The sequence below is a fragment of the Sinohyriopsis cumingii genome, chromosome 2, assembly GCF_028554795.1.
Source record: "Sinohyriopsis cumingii isolate HCF-2022 chromosome 2, ASM2855479v2, whole genome shotgun sequence".
Classification (NCBI taxonomy): domain Eukaryota; kingdom Metazoa; phylum Mollusca; class Bivalvia; order Unionida; family Unionidae; genus Sinohyriopsis; species Sinohyriopsis cumingii.
The window spans coordinates 9,752,980-9,775,513 of NC_142962.1; the positions used below are offsets into that span (position 1 = coordinate 9,752,980).

The 22,534-nt window shown below is 34.5% G+C and overlaps 1 protein-coding gene across 2 annotated transcripts in view; it reads right to left on the minus strand.

Moving 5' to 3' along the window:
* Positions 1-19,284, minus strand: part of LOC149804325 (WD repeat-containing and planar cell polarity effector protein fritz homolog) — a 98,834-nt gene extending 79,550 nt beyond the window's left edge. For both annotated transcript variants that reach the window (XM_089938815.1, XM_089938823.1), the window contains exons 1-6: positions 19,205-19,284; positions 13,759-13,803; positions 10,002-10,072; positions 6,872-6,931; positions 4,697-4,817; positions 793-926 (exon numbers count right to left, since the gene is read on the minus strand). In XM_089938815.1, coding sequence (XP_089794941.1) covers positions 793-926; positions 4,697-4,781 — 219 coding nt within the window. In that variant the 5' untranslated portion in view covers positions 4,782-4,817; positions 6,872-6,931; positions 10,002-10,072; positions 13,759-13,803; positions 19,205-19,284. The remainder of the gene's footprint in view (positions 1-792; positions 927-4,696; positions 4,818-6,871; positions 6,932-10,001; positions 10,073-13,758; positions 13,804-19,204) is intronic.
* Positions 19,285-22,534: the final 3,250 nt, after the last annotated feature.

The window sequence follows — 22,534 nt, forward strand, 5'->3', positions numbered from 1 at the left end:
CATTTTTAAAATTCAGGTCCAGTAATGGCAGCCAGCATTTTTAAAATGTCAGGTCAAGTAATGGCAGCCAGCATTTTTAAAATGTCATGTCAAGTAATGGCAGCCAGCATTTTTAAAATTCAGGTCAAGTAATGGCAGCCAGCATTTTTAAAATTCAGGTCAAGTAATGGCAGCCAGCATTTTTAAAATGTCATGTCAAGTAATGGCAGCCAGCATTTTTAAAATGTCAGGTCAAGTAATGGCAGCCAGCATTTTTAAAATTCAGGTCAAGTAATGGCAGCCAGCATTTTTAAAATTCAGGTCAAGTAATGGCAGCCAGCATTTTTAAAATGTCATGTCAAGTAATGGCAGCCAGCATTTTTAAAATGTCAGGTCAAGTAATGGCAGCCAGCATTTTTAAAATGTCATGTCAAATAATGGCAGCCAGCATTTTTAAAATGTCATGTCAAGTAATGGCAGCCAGCATTTTTAAAATGTCAGGTCAAGTAATGGCAGCCAGCATTTCTAAAATGTCAAGTCAAGTAATGGCAGCCAGAGCAGCAGCATTTATATGAAGTCAAAAGTTTTGATAAAACTGATTCTGTGCGTCTTGAGAAGCTAACAATAACAAATGCTCAGAGACACATAATGCACACGGGATTATGCATGATTGATGCAGGGCCATACCTTAAGTTGACCTGTCATTCATGTCATGTGAGCTGAAAATACAATACTGTCTTTATTTTCAAACAAACAGGCTGGCAGACATATATGAAAAACTTTATTTTAAATTACTTTTATATATACTTTTACCTTTGGTTCCCAGACAGATAGTTTCTCAATCCTCTTGATTGCCTCCCCTAGTGGAGGCCTCTTGACAAAGTACACAAAATCTAATTTTGGCTTGTCAGGAAAAGCTGCAACCATGAACTGGTCTGTTAAATATGCTGAAAATATTAATGATAGTATTAATAGACTTGAGTTATTAATGATGGGTGCATTACAAAGGTTCCACCTGCAAAACTTTTCTCAGCAGTAAAAAGAAGAACTTTACGGTGTATGGTGTATGCTTTATAGGTGTATCGAACATTAATGATATATACCCATACAAACAACAGTCCCTAAACAGACAGATGTTCTATTGTCTGAAACGATTTTCAAGGAATTCAAGGAATAACTGTTGTGTCTTGAAACCCTCTCTGGTATTGCTGAGCAATAAGATTTTCAAAATTGGCAACTGCCACAGCCATGCTGGATTTATCATCAGCTCCATTTCATCTGGGACAAATTAGACACCATTAGAAGACTTGATATCATAATTAGTCTTCAGACAGAAATCCAATGCTGATATGACCATCCATTTAGAAGAAGTAGCAATAACAAGACTTCCCAAGATGGCTGCCATGGTGGTCAAACTGGATATCAGAACTGCACCGTTTTTATTTAGTACCAACCAAATAATACAATTTCTGGTGAAAACCACAGTTGATATGACTTTCTATCTAGGAGGAGCAACAATAAGATTTTCAAGATATCAGATTGGGATAAGTTGTATTAAAGACCAATTACATACCATTAAAAGTCTCATGGTCATATGACTTTCCATTAAGAAGGAGTAGCAATAACAAGATTTTCAAGATAATGGCAGTGGTGGCTAATACTTGATCTCAGATTGGCACTGTTTTCATTCAGGTCCAACTAGACATCATAAGAAGTCATTTAATGAAAAGCCCATGGTGATATGACCATCTGTTCAGGTGAATAAACAAGTCTTTCAAGATGGCCACTGTGATGGCCATATTGGAAACCATTTTCATTCTTGACCAACCAGACATTGGATGTCTGGACAGCACCGTTTTCATTCTGAACCAACTAGACATTATATCAATTTTTTAAAGTGAAAACCCCATGTTGATATGACCTTCCATTCAAGAGGAGTAGGAAGAACCAGAGTTTCATGATGGCTGCTGTAGTGGCCATATTAGAAGTCATTTTAATTACTGATCACAAGACCTTAGAATGAATATGTGTATAAAGTTTCATGGTAATTTTCCAAGTAGTTTATGGCGAGTAGTAATAACAAACGTGTGCTACTGCAACAACAACTGATAACAGACCATACCAATTCTGGTCAAATTATGGTGTAAAATGCTGACAATCAAACTCATGCTAGAGCTCAACAATTTATAGCAGTATTTAAAATCCTGGATGGTCCTGGTGCAAAGAGCAAATCTGGAAAATATGGACAATCACTCCACTAATTAATTATATTGTTGCCTTACATTTAATTTCATGGAAAATACATGTCCAAAATTAAACTTGTGTGAGATCTCAACAATGTTAAGCATATACCAAATTTGCTCGAGAGATAACAATCCTAGGCAATGATATGTTACATAAACAAATAAAAGCAATCAAGGAGTAAACAATTGTGTAAAATGCTTGGAAGAGGTTTAATCCAGACCTCATCAATATGGAGTTGCAAAGTATAAATTGTTAAAATCCAACAATCCCTTGTGAAGCTATGGTGAGCTACAAGTGTTAAGAGAATGGGTAATCAGAGGTTTGAATTCCTATAAATGATATTGAATGCTACAACTCATATTCAATCAGGATCTCAGCTGTATAAAACTGCATGCATAATTCAATCAGGATCTCAGCTGTATAAAAGTGCATGCATAATTCAATCAGGATCTCAGCTGTATAAAACTGCATGCATAATTCAATCAGGATCTCAGCTGTATAAAAGTGCATGCATAATTTTGTTGAAAGTCAGCAATTAATAGTCAAGTAATGCTGCTGAAAACTAAACTAGAATTACTGGAAGAAGGGGCTATAACTCCTATGAATAACTGGAAGAAGGGGCCATAACTCCTATGAACAATGATAAGGAATGCTGAAAATAAACTTAATTTAAGACCTCCTCAACGTAAAGTCATGCCCTGAATTTCACTGAAATCAAATAATCTTTCATAAAGTTATACTCTGGCAATCAAAGTTAGGAGAATGAGTAATCATGGTCCATAACTGTAAATACTGTCTTGGAATGCTGGGAACTGGTCTAATCAATATAAAGTTAGGAGAATAAGTAATCATGGTCCACAACTGTAAATACTGTCTTGGAATGCTGGGAACTGGTCTAATCAATATAAAGCTACTTGACAATTTCAGACAAAATCCAAAAACGCCTGGTGTGGCTACGCTATGGAGAAAGCAAAATCATAAGGTAAGGCAGTCACGGACAGTAACTGTTTTAATGATGATGTGGACAGCTGGCAATTGAACTCATTCAGCAATACAAAGCTGCAAGCCATATTTGGTTGAAATCCAACTATTCACACTGAAGTTAACCTTCAGATAGATAGATGAATGCACAATATATAGAAACTATAGGAAGATGTCAACTGTGTTAAGTGGAGGTTAAAAATGATTATAGAAGCAACTGGATAGCTAAGGAAAATATCTGCACATTAGTTAAATATTTTGATGATAAAAATTCTACAGCCTATATGCACACATGAGTTTGTATGATGTATGGAGAAAGCTTTCAATAAAAGCTTCAATAAAAGTAGTGATCAGAAAGAATTTGAAGGAAAAACAACTTAATGTCACTACAGTATACAGGTATATGTGTTAATCATTGCAATAATCATTGCAATAATCATCTTCTTACAAACATTAATGGGATCAATTCTGATGAATAGCTATAATTTAGACTCTGAACCCCTCCTCATAATTTTAACCCATATTTATATCTAATGATAAAAATACAAATTAAAGGTCCTTCTCAAAATGCTTATATTCATATTTTTGAGGCTAAAATTTGTCTCATGGTTTCACTGATGCCGTTCCAACATCCTCAATCATTAAGAATGAGATCACTTCGTCAATGAAGTCTTTTGATTCCAAATTAAAGCAATACATACACCCTCACCCATGCAAGAGATTTTGGCCCATGTTTTGTAAATCAGACAATTACAGGAAATGTCAGCATAGGCCAATAACATGATGATGGAAGTGAAACTGCAAAGTACACCCCACCACACTACAACCACTAAAAACTGAAACTCAGCAAGCTTGCCTCAATAACATAATCCCTCTATCTCACAAACTCAACCTTCCCCACTGCATCCCTCTCCAATGTGGAATCTATCATGGCTCAAGACCAAAGTAATCTACAGCAACACAAATAAAATCACCTCTCTCAAGGAGTTGTATAACACCTGCCATACATTTCACCAATAATGCACTAAACTATAGGCATGTTCATTTGAAACCCACATTTCATTCTGACAAATGTCGATTTTGTTAACCAATGCTGTACCCAGCTACATGGGGGACATAATAACAAAATATGTTTTGTGTGTGTGATTAGGATTTTTAACGTAGCTTTAACAATTTTTCAGTCATATCACTACGATGTCTGCAATGTGGTAGTTTATAGTGATGTCTAGCACTGAGGCATCATGCCGCAGACATGTATCATGATGTCACACCCAGTCACATTATCCTGACACCAGGCCAAGCAGTTCTAAACTAACCTCTTAATGCTGAGCACCTAGCAAGGCAGCTGTTAGTACCATTTTTGTATGTCTCTGGTATGACTTGGCCGGGGTTCGAACCCACGACTTCTGGCTTCCAAGGCGGACATTCTAACCACTAGGCCACAGGAGCAGTCACAAAATATGTTAACTACATAAAAATGAGTTAGTCATACCATCTGATAAGGTGTCCCCACTCAGTTTTCCTACGAGTGTTTTGTCAACTAAGATCCTGTCTACATCTCCTGAGTGTCCAGTCATAGTAAATGTCAAGACACAACCATTACTCAGGACTATCTGAAATAAAGATGAAAATATATTTTGTAAAATATACTGGCAAATTTACATGTAAGTGGAAACTTGTTTAAAATTAAAAGTTTTCAAATAATTTTAAATAAAATACACATTGTACATTTCAAAGTAAAACTTAATGGGGGTGAGAACAGTAGTATTGTCCATATGAGCATAATTTTAATTTTACCCTTCCCACGGGATTTTACATCATGTCCACAGTTACGATTATTAATGATATTTATAACCTTCTCAATACTACCTGGACATGCCCCAAATTTTGGGTTTTTGCTCCACCTTTTAGCAAGGAGAATTATTATTTTCAATGTAGGTCAAGCTCCCTCTAAAATGCTTGTTCATATTCAGCTAATATGTATGTGAGAAAGCTTGCCAGTAGCTTCTCGTGTGCCGGTGGTTCTTTCTGGGGTTTTCCAGATGTAACAGGCAATAGTATATCCCTAGTCCGGAGTATACCTGGGGTTAAAGCGGCCTAGGCTAGATTATACCTATATCATGATACAATATATACCTCACATTCTTCCAGTCCAATTGTATTGATTAACTATTATATTTCCAACACTCCCATCAATATGTTCTAGTTTTTAAATCACAATGGTATTCTTATTTCTTTAACCTGAAGCTAAAACATACCTCAACAAACTCAGAAAAGGCGGTGATGATTATTGTTCATGTTTTCCTGCTACAAGTAAAGACCAGAACGATAAGTAAATATTAATTTAATATACAAGTGGGGCATATTCTGGCCTGAAGGGGTATGGTCTGGCCCAGGCTATTTTATACCCCCGGGCATAGTTTAGCATAGGACACTTTATCCCCCAGAGTATACTCTGGCCTGGGCCAAACTATACCCGGGATTAATCTGGGCAGGGGTTAATTTGGCCTGCTACACCAGGTTCTTCTTCCACCATTAATACTGGCTGCCATGAATAGCCTATCATGTGCAGAAATATGGCATTAAACCCTACAACAACAAAGAAAGCTTGTTCATAGCCCTTGATTTTATAGCAACATGACCATTACTATATGTTTATTGCATACTATATAGTTGATTTCTTTCTCTGCAGTACAAAAGAAGTTTGGGGATGGGAACTGTTAGTGTGATGATAAAGGTTTGGCCAAACATGGACAAATAAGGATTTTTCCCCAGGGATTCTTCATGTAGTGTATCAATGTTTTATATCCACATCTAAACTAGAAATGAATTCATGTAACACAGCTGTCCCAGTCCAGCGCCTAAAATGAGAGATTGCTAACTTGGTTGAGTGGGACTCTAATAAAGATGTCCCAGTCCAGCACCTAAAATGAGAGATTGCTAACTTGGTTGAGTGGGACTCTAATAAAGATGTCCCAGTCCAGCACCTAAAATGAGAGATTGCTAACTTGGTTGAGTGGGACTCTAATAAAGATGTCCCAGTCCAGCACCTAAAATGAGAGATTGCTAACTTGGTTGTGTGGGACTCTAATAAAGATGTCCCAGTCCAGCACCTAAAATGAGAGATTGCTAACTTGGTTGAGTGGGACTCTAATAAAGATGTCCCAGTCTAGTACCTAAAATGAGAGATTGCTAACTTGGTTGTGTGGGACTCTAATAAAGATGTCCCAATCCAGCACCTAAAATGAGACATTGCTAACTTGGTTGAGTGGGACTCTAATAAGACCATACAAACTACTTAATTTGCAAATTACATCCTTCCATGAACTGCCTGAAAATAAATTACAGAAATCAAAAAGTAAATGTTGTTGTTGTTGATTTGGGCTTTAACACCACTTTTCAGGGCATGATAGGTATATGTGGTGGCCAATATATCTGGTGGAGGAATAAACTGGGAAAACTCCAGTAAGAACCATCAACCCATGGAAAGCTACTGGGAGCTTTTCCACATACCTTCATTGGCTGAGTCCAAGACTCGAACCCATGCTGACAGAGGTGAGATGGCAGTGATTGGTAAAGGCGTGCACTTTAGACCACTTGGTCCCTAAAAAGTACATGCTGCTAAATGTAAACAAGGTCAGCTTTTAATTTAAACTAAAAAATTTACCTGATATATTCCCCTACTTCTCCATCTGCACTGTATGACCTTATGTTGAAACAGGAGTTCCTACAACAACAATTTTAGATGGCTTTTACACAAGATTCCAGTATTCAATATGATACTATGTATCAATACAAATTTCATATAAAAAATTGCAACTAAAACAAATAAACATTTTAAACATGGTACCAGTCTACAATCTCATAAATACATTGCATTTTTCGAATTTATATCACAATTCAAAGAGTAAAGAAAATAATTATGATTCATTAATTTTCTTAATCATAGTTCCTAACTGATGAGAGCAAAAATGAATGCAAAGCTGACCACAGGCAATAGTCATTTCAACTTAACTCTGACACTATCCAACAAACAAATGAACCAGAGCATAACCAACAATTACATAGCTCACCTCTACTTTCACTAGTCTCCAGTAGCCATTGCAAACATTACCATGCAGAATGTAAATTCAGACTAAAGTGATATTGACCCTTTTCAAAATAATGTTTTTTAAAAAATCTTTTATACAGTGGAGATTGTTTATAACATTTCACAGAGGACTGGGATATTTAGGATGTTGTAACCCAGAAACATTCTATCCAAAAATTAATCACTTATTTTTCAAACTGTTCATGTACTTGTCAGTGTCACTGATGTTCAACATTCATATAGCAAACAATATACACTAGTGTGATTACAGTCAGTGTCACTGATGTTCAACATTCATACAGCAAAAAATTTACACTAGTGTGATTACAGTCAGTGTCACTGATGTTCAACATTCGTACAGCAAACAATTTATACTAGTGTGATTACAGTCAGTGTCACTGATGTTCAACATTCATATTGCAAACAATTTATACTACTGTGATTACAGTCAGTGTCACTGATGTTCAACATTCATACAGCAAACAATTTACACTAGTGTGATTACAGTCAGTGCCACTGATGTTCAACATTCATATAGCAAACAATTTACAGTAGTGTGATTATAGTCAGTGTCACTTATGTTCAACATTCATATAGCAAACAATTTACACTAGTGTGATTACAGTCAGTGTCACTGATGTTCAACATTCATATTGCAAACAATTTACACTAGTGTGATTACAGTCAGTGTCACTGATTTTCAACATTCATATAGCAAACAATTTACACTAGTGTGATTACAGTGTCACTGATGTTCAACATTCATACAGCAAACAATTTATACTAGTGTGATTACTGTCAGTGTCACTGATGTTCAACATTCATATAGCAAACAATTTATACTAGTGTGATTACAGTGTCACTGATGTTCAACATTCATATAGCAAACAATTTACACTAGTGTGATTACAGTCAGTGTCACTTATGTTCAACATTCATATAGCAAACAATTTACACTAGTGTGATTACTGTCAGTGTCACTGATGTTCAACATTCATATAGCAAACAATTTATACTAGTGTGATTACGGTGCCACTGATGTTCAACATTCATATAGCAAACAATTTAAACTAGTGTGATTACAGTGTCACTGATGTTCAACATTCATATAGCAAACAATTTATACTAGTGTGATTACAGTGTCACTGATGTTCAACATTCATATAGCAAACAATTTACACTAGTGTGATTACAGTCAGTGTCACTGATGTTCAACATTCATATAGCAAACAATTTACACTAGTGTGATTACAGTCAGTGTCACTGATGTTCAACATTCATATAGCAAACAATTTACACTAGTGTGAATACAGTATGAACTAATATGTAATGCTGATAAAATGTTCAACCAATATACATTTGTATTAATACAAGTTATCAATTTTTTAAAAATAAATTAAGTTTTATCATCCAAGGAAAGTGTCAACATACTCACACATGTAATAATAGCAGAATAAATTTTCTTTCTCCATAACACCTTTTTTCATAATTTAACCGTTTAGCCAGCAGTCTTTTATTTGTTTGGATGGAAGAAAATTTTAAACAATCATATATTTTATTAAGCTGAGAACAAGAGCTAAAGGAAAATGCTAAAATATTAAGTTAAAACAATACTAAATAAACAGTTATTTTCATGCTCTCACTGCAATGAACCAGCATCCCAAGATTCAAAAATACTAATTAAGAATGAGGTGAAATTATCATGTCTATGTTACCTGTCACCTTCGTTAGGATTTTGATATTTATTAATTATGAATGATGTGTGTTTATTATAGCTTAGTTGATATGCCTAAGTTATTTCAACAACCACCAATGTTCATCTGTTTTCATCAATGACAATGTTACAATTAAGCTTATTTTCTCAGACAGACTACACAAATCAAACACTACAAGCAATTAAACATGTAATAAAAGAATATTAAAACAAAGCTTTTGGAATTCTAAAAGCTTTGTTATAACAATGTTTTCTTTTGTTACATGTTTAATTGGTTGTAGAGTTGGATCTGTGGAACACCTCAGAAAATTTGCTTAATTATAACATTTTAATCACCTACAAGCCAAAGCCAGACAAACAATGGCAGTCACTTTCGGTTAGGTTTTTGCATTTTCACATCTTCTTACCTCGACTTCTTTGTATAGGTAAACTAAAAATGTTTGACTTTAAAAGGACTCTGAAAGCATTTATATCAAATATCTAAAAATGTAACTTAAACTATAGCTGATTGTCAAGAAATACATCAGTATAAATAGATGACCACAGACAAAATCCTTTCTCACAGTAGTTTATTTACACAAAGGCAGGATTATATCCAATTTGCATAATCCTGCCAGCAGGTAAATGCTGGTGCCATGTTATCATCCAAAGATAAACCTGCCAGCAGGTAAATGCTAGTGCCACTTTATCATCCAAAGATAAACCTGCCAGCAGGTGAATGCTAGTGCCACTTTATCATCCAATGATAAACCTGCCAGCAGGTAAAAATGCTAGTGCCACTTTATCATCCAATGATAAACCTGCCAGCAGGTAATGCTAGTGCCACTTTATCTCCAATGATAAACCTGCCTTCAGTTAAATGCTAGTGCCACTTTATCATCCAATGATAAACCTGCCAGCAGGTAAATGCTAGTGCCACTTTCTTCAATTTCTTTTAAAAGATACATGTATATAGGAGGCACATGACCTAAGTAAACAAAGAATATTTCTTACCTCTACTTCTTTCAATGTATCTCTAAGCTTCTCTGGTCTTTTGTTTCTCGGGGTCCATAATATGTCCCTGCCTGTAAATCATTTTAAAATTAATTTATAAAATAGCTGTCTTTACCCAAAATGTCTGAAGCAAGAATGGCAAACATAAATATTACATATACATACTGGTACAGAGGAGGTTGACCAAACTAGTATTGTTTACAGAGTTGTTCTCAGTTCTAGTGCAACAACCTGACTACGCAATATATGCTTTTCATTCTGTTTGTGCATAACTACTAAATGACGATGTAACTGTTTTGACAGAAGTTCTTATTTTCTCAAGGATTTTTAAAAGATTAATACTAAGGGATGCAATCCAATAAGCATTCAAAAATATTTCACATCCTTGCAAATTACAAACTGCATTTGGCTTCCTTACCCTGGCCTCTTCATACAGTGTAATTTGTTACTGAACAGTGTGCAAAATTTATTTTTCATTCCGATATTTCCGATTTTCTTTAGTGATAACAAGATTTTTATCATCAAGAAGTTGTGAATACAAGTTTTCAACATGACCGTTGTAATGGTGTGAAATTCTGACGACAATTTTACAGTACATTCTGTTGTGTTCAGCATGACACGTAACCATTAAGACTTACATATGGGCTAGGCTCACAATAACTTGACAACTTGTAATAGTTAACCTCTCCTGTTTGGAGACATAAGTGAATTGAGTTAGAGTCCATTCAATAGGGTGAGACAGAGATGTCAACATAAGGTAATATAGAGGGATATGACAAAGCTAAGACAAACCAGAGCCTAAATTTTGGAAAATCTTTGGCCATCTTAAACAGGTGTCACAAAATGATATTGTCCAGGACAGTTATTAATAAAGGCAGTCTAGAGAGAATTATTCTGACTTTGATGGGAGTGTTAAAATTTTTGGGCAGTAAGAGAAAGTTAAATCTGATTGGCTAAACTAAATGAGGGTGTGTATTTCCCAGATGAAATTTCAAAGTTTAAGTAACATACAACAAAATTTTAGGCAACCACGGTTTTTCTGCTAGAGTAAGAACTTCTTTACTCTAATGGAGTAGAAAGTGTTCTCCCATTATAAACTGTCCATGGGACAGGTGGTCAAGAATATTTGAAAGATCCAAAAACAAAGAAGAGGCAGAGGGAATTCTCTGATAATAAGTGAGTGAGGGCTCTTGAAGCACATGGTGTGGCCTCAATCATATACAATATGCACTGATGTATTGGTAATTATTTGCTGAATTTATTCATTTTAAATTCATGCTTCAATTTTCCTTGAGTTCAGAAGAGAACTGTTTGCACATTGTTCAGGAGTAGCAATAACAAGATTTTCATGATGGCTGATGTGATGGCCATATTAGATGTCTGAGTGTCACTATTTTCATTTTGGACCAACTAGGACATGGAATGAAAATGTATGTCAAGTTTTTATGGCAATCCTGGTAGTTTAGGAGGAGTAGTGATAACAAACTTGCACTAACAGACAGAAGGATGGATTATGAACAACACACCATCCCATAAGCTATCCTGGTCTATGGCAAGTAGAACTAAAAAGGAAAAATTGGTTTGGTAAAATGTCTCTAGTAAACACTTAAACAACTCCCTTGGAAAACAAAAAACAATGATATCCTAAAATAACAGAATGATCTGAGCTGAGTTAAAACATTACATTATTCTGAGCTATATTTAAATGGTATACTTAAAATATCGACTGGCAAGTGCAATTAACTGGCCATTCCTGATACAGAAAAAAGTAATACAGAAAATACTGAATTCAACAACAATTCAGAACATAAATTTAACTGTACATGTAAGGTCATTCTGTTCAGGAGTAGCAATAACAAGACTTTCACCATTTTCATTCATGGTCAAACTGGAAACTAGCAGTAGGTAATATCCACTCCAGTAGATATAATATATATCTCTAAATAATATTAATATTAAAGTTTCTGTCTTGCATACCATATATGAAATGGGCACATACATTGAAATTATGATATATACAATACATTTGGCACATAAACTGGAAATAATTTCACAGTAAATAAATAAATATGATAAATAATGATAACTAAATAAACCAAGTATGAAATAAATGACTTCTAAAAATTAAGCTCTGATCGCTTAAAACTTAATTTTAACTCTCAGACCTGGGAGTCCTTAACTCTTCATTGGGTATCAAATTTATCTTGTTTTAGTGCAATTTTTTTTAACCAGTTACCTTTATTAACCTGTAAGCCAGTGGTTCTTAGTATTAAGGACTTATGACAATTTTCTATCAACTATTTTATTATTTCGAATAAAAACTACAAATACAGCTAACCGTTTTCTCTTGATCAGTATTTTCAGATAAATACTTCTATAAATGTGAAGGAATAAATATTATTATATATTGCTGAGATTGGAAGAATTTTTTAAAATTTTATTTACATCATCTAACATGTTTAAATTTCAATTTTGAGTGCTGCAAAATTTATCAAAAATAACTATTCAACTGTGTAGCACCATCTCCTACATCTTTTTTCTTAATACTGCTTTTTGTTACAAGAGATCATTAACATTTGTAACTCTTTCACAACCTTACTAAAAGTCATGAGTATTAATGAGTAACCAAAGTTATCTCCCCTGAAATTTGCTTAATTTAATATCTCGAGAAGTTTTAAACTAATTTTGGTTGACTTTTTTAAAAATGTTATTTATGTTAAACTGTCTTCTTTATTTTTTATTTTATTTACAATCTTCAGTTCCACCTTAATGCAAATGACAATATTAAAAAAAAATTAGTATGCCATATTTCTGACATAAGAATTCCTTTAGAAATTCTCACCCATATACAATATTTTGGCATCACAATTACTAGCAATCTGAATTCAAACCTTCATATTAACAAGTAATTATGTTTTCAAATAATTATTTTTCAATGGTTAAGTTTTTTTTGAATATGCCTAAACAGTTTTGGACTCCAATTCTGAGTATTACTGGAAAAAATCAGAACCCAGCTGCTAGATTTGTTATATCCATTTAAAACAAAACATCAGGAAGTATAAGTTTAACACAAAATATGCTGTCTTTGAATCATTTAAAACATCAATCAATGACTATTTATTAAGATTTTAAAAAATCGACACAGAAAGCCTAATAATATTTGTTTTTCAAAAACTAACAGAAAATCAAAATGTAAATTTACAAAATTAGTTACTTTGCCAAGAACAATGAAAGACTGGAGGTTTTTATATCAGTAACAACAGCTGAATATTCATAAAATTAAATTAATGCACTGTCAAAGTTAGTGGGGTCAAATTGTTTCTGAAATACATTATTCTGGGGTTGTGCAGAGCAAATACCTAATTGCCCTAGTCCACTGTGTATTACCAGTGTGTACATGTACATTATTAAGCTACATGTGAAGCGGCTTATGTAACAGTAAATGCCAAAGCAAACCATAGTTAACATTTTGGAATAATGCATGTGTATTTTTCTGAATTCATTGACCTAAGAGTTTTACAAATGATTTGTGTGTATTACTAAAGCATTTAGATCTCATAAAAAGATGCAAGTGCTTGAAATCTCAACTTCTAGCCTTGTCTAATAAAAAACCATACACAAAGAAGTATTTTCAAAGTTTCCTATGACCTACAACTAAGGAGGATTGTTATGCCTTGTTGTTGTAATTATAAAATTTAAGGGCGATTTCACTTTTGTCCATAAGAGGTCAAAATTCTCTAAGCCAAAGAGTTCTTACTTTCTGCAAACTTCTGCCTTTCTTCATGATAGGGCTGGGTTGATCCTGAAAAACAAAACAGTAGCATTTAAGTTTTAAAAAAATAAATTATTGTCCAGTTTTGTTAATTTTGTAATTAATTGAAATAAAAAAATCAACTCACGTCCCATTTCTAAATAAGAAATGTTTTAAGAACACATGGTAGGCGCCTAGAAAATGATTTATCAAAGGGTATAACCCCATTACCCAAATTATAGGAACACTAAGGAGTATAAGTGAAGTATTTATCAACAGTTATATTTCAAACAGGGTAACAACTATTTAGACATTAGTAACAGACCTAGTGGCATCATCCAAAAATATAACAAATGAGCAGGAATAATATATGCTGGAAAGGAAAAGTCTGAGCATGTGATGATACTATACTCGAAAAGTACAGATTTGTTGAAAAATAATATGATGAAAAAACAAAGCCTTCCTGACCCTATGAGCCCCAACCAAAGGAAACAGTGGATTAGGGAGAAATGGAAGTATTAGATTATATAAACTTCAAAAATAAACTGAAATGTGCAAGGGACTCTTAATATTTTTTTAAAAAATAACCGAAAAAGTTTTCTACTTCTTGATCCCATGGACTCATTCTAGGACATAATCCAGGTGAAACAAAGGTAAAGGAGGAAAGGAAAATGTAATGATCCAAATATAAACTGAAATGGGTTATAAAAAGAAAGAGCTGCCTGAACCCAACGCATGAACAGAATATTAACCCCATGGAACTCACAAGGGCATGACCCAGCAGCACGGATAATAAAGTTAGGAAGGAAAGTGCATAATTAAGTTCTGTTCCCAAAAGAAGTACACTGGGTAAATCCTTTTTAAATATGAGTGAGGAACAAAAACTTTAACAAAATGTGTCCTCCATGTACTTCTTGACCCAACAGCCCCACCCAAGGACAAAAGTGGTGAAATGCAAAAGATCATTATGTCATGATAATGGTGATATATTCTATGACAAGAGAAGATAATTGGTCAAGAGGTTTTGAAACATATGTGATGAACAAACTGTTACCAAAATATGTCTACAATATCATTACTAACATCATGTCATTACCTAGGGGAAGAAACAATGATCATGAGTGGTACTGGTATGATGGGAGTCTTCAAATGAAATTAATCTAATAATATAACATGAACAGCGTGAGGGGTTACAAAATATAAATGATGAGAAAAACGTAACCAACAAAAGAACCATAAACAGTACATTATACACCATATCGAGTTTTTTGTGCAAACCATTTTTCTTCTTTCAGTCTCTGTGGCTTTGACCTTTGACCCCAACTATCAAAATGTGCCCTTCTTGTCTCATATGCAAGCCATCCACAAAGTTTGGTCTTGGCTTGTGGCAAAAGAACTTGAGTTATTTTGTGAAACTATCTGCCATGTTGAAGTCCCTCTGACTTTGAACTTTCACCCAAACTAACTTATGTTTTCTTTGTCTCATATGCAAGCCATCCACAAAATTTAGTCATAACATGTGGTAATGAACTTAAGTAGTTCTATAGAAATTATTTTTCCTTTCAGTCCAGGTGACATTGAGCTTTCACCTTCCCATGCCAAAATATTAAAAGACATCATATTTGACTCAAATGCAAGCCATCCACATCTGGTCAAAGCGGGTAATACAAAAATTCAACATATCATGAATCACGTTTTCTCTTCTTATTGCCCATGTAACCCTGATATCTGAACTTTTATATCCAAAAAGAATGTCTTTTTTTATCTTAAATGCAAGGAATTTTTAAAAAAACTGGTCAAGATATCGGCTATAAAAGTCATGGTATTGTGCTGAAAAAATCCCAATCCTTAAAGACCATGTGACCCTGACTTTTGAAAGTTAGTTATAATGTTTGGTAATGGTAGAGAAAAATGTATTCTCTTCAAATGAAAAAAGTACAGATGTAAAGATGGACAATGTCATAACATGGTGTTGTTTTCTGCCTTTTGGTAACTGTATAAACACTTTAGCCAATATAAGTCTTCATAGCATATCTTGACCCCATTGTTCCACCCAGGGACAAAACTCTGGAGGAGTGGTACTGAGAGAAGTGGAGTACATGCATATATTATGTTTTAAATTGTAATTACTTTCGGTCTTAAAATATGTCAAGAAAGAAAATGAAGCCAACAATTTAAGCAAAATCATCACACAATTTAATTCCCTACAATACAAAATGAAAATTCAAAAGACACTGCAGTGTGATTTAAATCCCTAATAATCCTAAACATCCAATAACAAGTCTAAAAATATAGAATGTTTCGAATCAATTCTAATATGCTTGAATGTTCTGATATACCACAATGATGCAACCCAAAATGTCTTTCAATGACATCTCAATAATTCCAAAATAATGTATTACCCATTTTATCCTGTTTACCAATTTCAACTGCACTGCCTGATTCCTGAGAAGCAATTTAAAATACATTGTGGTAAAATGGATCATCATACAGCACAAATTATGATGACCTTCACCATGTTTACTAAAATGTTGTAACATTGTTATTTATTTTTTAAAGTATACAAAACTATGTATCTCTGAAATAGTAATACAATTTGCAACACAGTGATAAATGTTTTGTTATCACTTACCAATGTACATGCTCACAAATGTATTTTGAAATTAGACCTGAGAGAAACAAAAAACAAATTAAAAATCTTACCATGATGCTCAGTGAATCTTTTGTTTATGAAGATGAATGAAATGCTCCTAATAGTATGTGAATAAAATAAAGATAATTCTGTTTATAGTATGTTGGTCCATATTTGAAGTTTCTAGCACTGTTAGTTCAAAATTTATAATAATTTTACTAAAATTGAAAACAAAACACCTGGCACAATTTGTTTACTTCACATTCTAGAACATGTACTTCAGCGTGCAGTTTCTCATGAAAACTTGTGACAAATTACTCCTAGAAATAAAACTTGTCACAAATTAGTCCTAGAAATCTTTCAGTAAGATAAAGGTAATTAATCAGTACAATTTTTGTCTAAATTGTGAAGACCACATCATCACTATGTCAGTAATAACAATATTACTTTAATGGTGAATAAAATGTCCACATCGCATTGCAAAGACATATTTCATTTTTAAAACACAATTCTACATCAGTTGTTGTCTAAACATCAGCTTTTAAGCATTTGTACACCTAGAAATGTGTTTTCCCTGGCATTCAGTATGAACAGGGACATTGCATTCCCTGCAACCAAATACTGTTACCCTCTTCTCTCTCTAGGTTGAGCGGCCAGTGAACATTCATGAGGTTTTTTTTCTGTCAAACATTTTTTCAATGGTATGTTGCAATGTTCCTCTAGTAGGCTCTGAAACAAGTGCTGCAGCCTTTCCAGCTCTAGTGTCACCAACCAGAGATGCAACTAGGTCCCCCAGATAGCTCTGAAATGTTGGCCACATAGTTTTGACTCTCTCTAGATTTGTGTCCCTTGCAATCACATATGCATTGTATGCCGAAGTTTCCATTAGGTAAAAGAAAATTTGATGCCACCATTTTTTGGCCTGGTGGTGAAGAAGATGGTACCTAACCATCTGGTCACAGAGATCTACTCCCTTCATGTTTTGTTGGTAATCTGATAGCATTTTGGGAACTTCAACCTGTTGCTGAACAGCCACACCAGAACATCTGTTTACAAAGCCACAAGATGATGGGTCATGAAAATCTGACAAGACACAAAAAGCTTTTGTATCTTGCCATACACAAAATGTAAATTCATCATTCTGTGCGACTTTGTATTCATGTTTCTTCAGTTTCAGCCCTTTTGGCAGCAACTCTTTTGGAAACCCCTTCCTATTGTTACAGACTGTTCCACAGGCCATCACCCCTCTAGTATGCAAGTCTCTCAATAAATCTGTGTTTTTGTAAAAGTTGTCAAAATAGACTGTCAGATTTTTTCCAAACATGTGTGAGCAGAGATCCATTACCACTCTGTAAGCCAGCCCCTTTTCTTGCCCATCTTCTTTGCCTGTGTAAACCTGGAATCTGTGCATGTATCCAGTTGAGCTGTCGGCCATACTCCATAGCTTCATCCCCACCCATTTTGTTGGCATTGCTGGGAGATACTGCCTAAAATAGAGTCTTTCTTTGAATTTTATCATGCTTTCATCCATATATACATTTGTTTTTGGTACGAAATTTGATGAAAATCTCTGGTTTAAATAATCCAGGTACCATCTAATTTTCTTTAATATATCTAGTCTTCCCTCTGGCTGAGGCTCTGCAGCGTGTTCTTCGTTGTCATGGAGATGCAAGTATCACCAAATCTGATCTGTTACAAGACATGATTTTATTGAAGGAAGTGACAAATATATGCTTATTTTGTTGCCAATAATTATGTCTTGATGGAAGACAAATTATTCCCATGGCAAAACATAAGCCTATAAAGACCTTCATTGGGGGAATATCGACTGGCATCCATCTTAGTGACTTTGGTGAGGGGGGGATTTTTTCTACTCTTCTGTTCAGCGTTACGGTTTGTTTCATCAAGTTTGTTCCAGATTAAATCATACCAAAGTAACTCAAAGTAATGTTGTGCATTGGCTTCTTCTGGGTGTTGAACAGTTGCCGCTTCTATCAATTTAAATCGTGGCAGGAACTGAGGTGAAAAATCATCCCAGACCCTTTTCTCTTGAAAGCCTTCAAAGTCAGCTTCATTCTCTGAATCACTGTCAAAAAGCCATGCATCATCTCTTTCAATCAACTTGATTCCATTCTAACCCATCATTTAAGTCAATATTATCATCAGAATCATCCAAACCGTCAACTTCAATGTCACTACCCTCACTATCAACATCCATGTTTACATCAGAGTTGTTGTCCATCATTTTATTGATCAAATTTCAAACCAACAATTTCTTTTCCAACCACGATTTTTTTTAAAAATTTTACTGCGCATGCATGTCTTAACCATCTGATGTGTTGGTGAAGAAGTACACAAATATCTTTGAGGTGTAACACATGTTTCTAGAGACACTACACACATATGTAGTAGAGTACAACCTTAGTCTTATTCAGGATAAAATGGGATACTACAACCACAGGCGTATTCAGATAAATGGGTTAAGTCAATGAGCACTTAGTAATTCCAATGAATTTTGGGGGCATTAAAACTAAAAAGTAATCTAGAAATTAAAATGCAATAAAAACTAAAAGTATTATAGAATTTACCATGTAATTTGGATATGTGCACTTTATTCCACGTATGAAATGAGCATATCCAGCTGTCGCAACTCATTACCATGACCAATTATAAAAGGGGGAAAGAAATGAATCCCTTAAAATGTTTAGCAAGTCAGATTAATTCTTCAAACAAATCTGATCAGCCAGCACAAGTTTCATTTCTCCCCAGTCAAATTCTCCACACTCCTCAATCAGTTTTTTAAAAACTTTTTGTACTTACCTGTGTCATTTTTGTCGTGGTAGATGTGGCATCCAATACAATGGTCTGTAAAAGACAAATGAAATTAACGAAAGAATTATTATTATAGATAATCCATATTTGGCTGAACAGCATAATCCATCAAACAAAACCACCTGGTACTTTTTCATAAATTCACATTCCATGATTAGACAAATACTTCATAAGTGGCTCAAGTTTGACACTGTCAACATAACCATCATTTCCATCACTGTCATTATCATCATCTACATCACTGTCATTATCATCATCATCTACATCACTGTCATTATCATCATCATCTCCATCACTGTCATTATCATCATCATCTGGTTATTTTGCTGTTTGAACACAATACCTGTTGTACAATATGTTGGGGGATGGGGTGCCTTGAACACTAAATGAAATGAAGACAAGCTAAACTATAAATGTTTTTATGGGTCTTAATAATGGAGACCATCTCTGCTTCAAGTTTCTCAAATTAAGGTGGAAGAGCTTATTTTTGAAAATGGGCATATCACTGGTGAGATATGGTACACCATAACACTATGGTTGAAAGACCCAATTATGTCTTCCCATGCAAACATACCCACACAATGATACATACAAAAACTTTATGCATTAATTCCTACATGGGCACATATTTTATTATTTGTGCCAAATTATTGAAATTCGACTGTTTTGCTTAAAACCAATTCTTATTCATACAAAAATCCAAGACAGCTAAGTTGGTAAAGTGTTTGACTTGTAACCCAAGGGTTGCTGGTTCAATACATGCCTGGGCCAGCAGCCTTGGTCAGTTTCTTTGGTGTGTCTTTCAGGAGTTAAAATTGCCATTAAAACCAATAAACAAATTATTTCATACAAGTATTAATACAAATGACAAGTTTTATGCACATGTGTGGTGCTGAAAAATCCCACCTGGTGGAGTCAGAAATTATGTCTTTATAGGAATTTAAGAAGTCTCACAGCTGACCTCAAAGACTGATTCTTATGGTGTGACATTTTTATTCTCTCAACCATTCTCTCAATCTTGTTCTCTTAAGAATATTTTATGAGCTGAATTACTGTGAAATAATAATATTTTTATGAAAGTTTGTATTTTCTATTTGTCTTTTTTTTTTTGGGGGGGGGTAACTGTTGACATCGATTGTTGTCACTGACAGAATCCAGATTGAAAAAGGTTGTTTTGAATTACATAAATTAAGAAATATTCACATATCGTTTCAGGAATTTGAAATCAGCGCAGTTTATACATCTCTAATAAACAATTTATAACCTACTCTACAGTTATAATATACTTATGACAGAGGAACCCATTTGGTTTGGTTGATTTTGTGGGTTCAGTGCCATTTTTCAGCATATGATAGGCTACACATAGCAGCCAGTATACTTAGTGGAGTGGTAACTGAGGAAAACCTTTGAAGAACCACCAACCCACAGGAAGCTACTGGCAAGTTTTCTCACATACCCACAATGGCCAAACCAAGATTTGAACCCACATGGAGAGAGGTGGGATGTCAGTGATCTATAAAGCCGAGCACCTTAGACCACTCAGGCACCAGGATCCACTAGACGTTGAAGGTGAAATTGTTTGCACTGGCAACAAGCACAATGGACAGAATGTTGGCATATTTATATGCTACTTTCATTTACTAAATTTTCTTTACATGTGGTAATTATGGAAACTATACATATCTAAATCAGACAGCTATCAAAATAGCCGTTCCTATGTGCTCAAAATTTGAGCCTGAATTAGTTTAAAATACACAAACTTTAGTAATTATTAAAATAGGGAAAATGAAGTTTGCCCAGAGCAGACAAAACAACTTTGAAAGTGCTGTAAATGAATTATAAAATATATAAAAAGTATATATAAAAACAAGCTGGAAGTGAAAATGACCAAGTGGAACTAGCAGTCTTTTGGAAGCTGCACATCTGTAGTAAGGCCAAGTTGTATATACTATAACCCAAATTAAACCCATCAATCGTATGCCAAAAATAAATGGAATTAAAAGTTACTTTAACAATATTTAAGATATACAATGTCTAATTTAAATAACAGAATAACCAATAAGAAAAACCTGGGAAATTCTGTTGCTTTAAAAACCTAACCCTGTGCAAAGTGCAAAACTTTATGACCTCTGATGTCACTGACATCTAGGTTGCAAGGTTTGCATAGTCATGTGACTAGGAATGCTAATGATGAGATCCAGGTCAAATTTCAGCAATGATGTAGTTTCGTCTCGTCTGTCAGTGGATTAAAGATTTAACAAATGCTTTGCTCGCAAGTTCTAAGAAAATAAATCATATTCCTATCAATTTCATGCAGATATATCTCAATGAAAGGTCATTCAAGTTTTCTAGGCTGGCTAGTAAGTGGCTACCCTATGCCGACACCAAATGGTGTCTGCGATTTCCAACTTTTCGATAAGCAGTGGGCTCTGACCCTACACAACAATATAAATGTCCAACTATCAAAAATGGGGTGGCAAGATTCAAGGAAACTCTGATTAGATCTGGGCTAACAGAATATGGGTCTGGGCTAACAGTATACTAGGTATTTGCATGCAGAATGATGGGTCCGAACTAACAGTATAATAGGTATTTGCATGCAGAATGATGGGCCTGGGCTAATATTATACTAGGTATTTGCATGCAGAATACTGGGTCTGGGCTAACAGTATACTAGGTCTGGGCTAACAGTATACTAGGTATCTGCATGCAGAATGATGGGTCTGGGCTAATAGTATACTAGGTATTTGCATGCAGAATGATGGGTCTGGGCTACCATATACAAGTGTCAGGTAGGCAAAAAGGCTGCTACATGACATCTTGAATGGTGCTATATTTTTTCAGAACATACTTACAATCTACAAAAATACTTTCAAAGGATAGCAACTATTTAAAACAAATATGAATCTAAATGGATAGTCTTTGAAGTTAGCAGTTTAATATACAAGTACCTTCACTGCCTTCTCTTAATGAATTTAATCTTGGGTAAAAGATTTTTTTCCTGTAGCCCAAGGATATACCATCTGATTTTAAACTTGCTCAAACCATGGTAAATGGACTGCATCATAATATATAGCCACTAAATTCCTGTTGCCTGCAGGTCCAGCCTATGAAAGAGTTAATACTTGCCTGGAACACTGAAATTATTCTTCATAGACCAAATGAAGACTTCTGTCAGGCAGGTCACCATTTCTACAATCTAATACTCCATAACAAAACATCCAACTCTCTGAATACTGCTTTTCTTCCTTTAAAGGTTGCTGGTATTCTGCTAAAGAAAAGGAATGAGAATCTATCTTGATGATTTAGAATGAATTG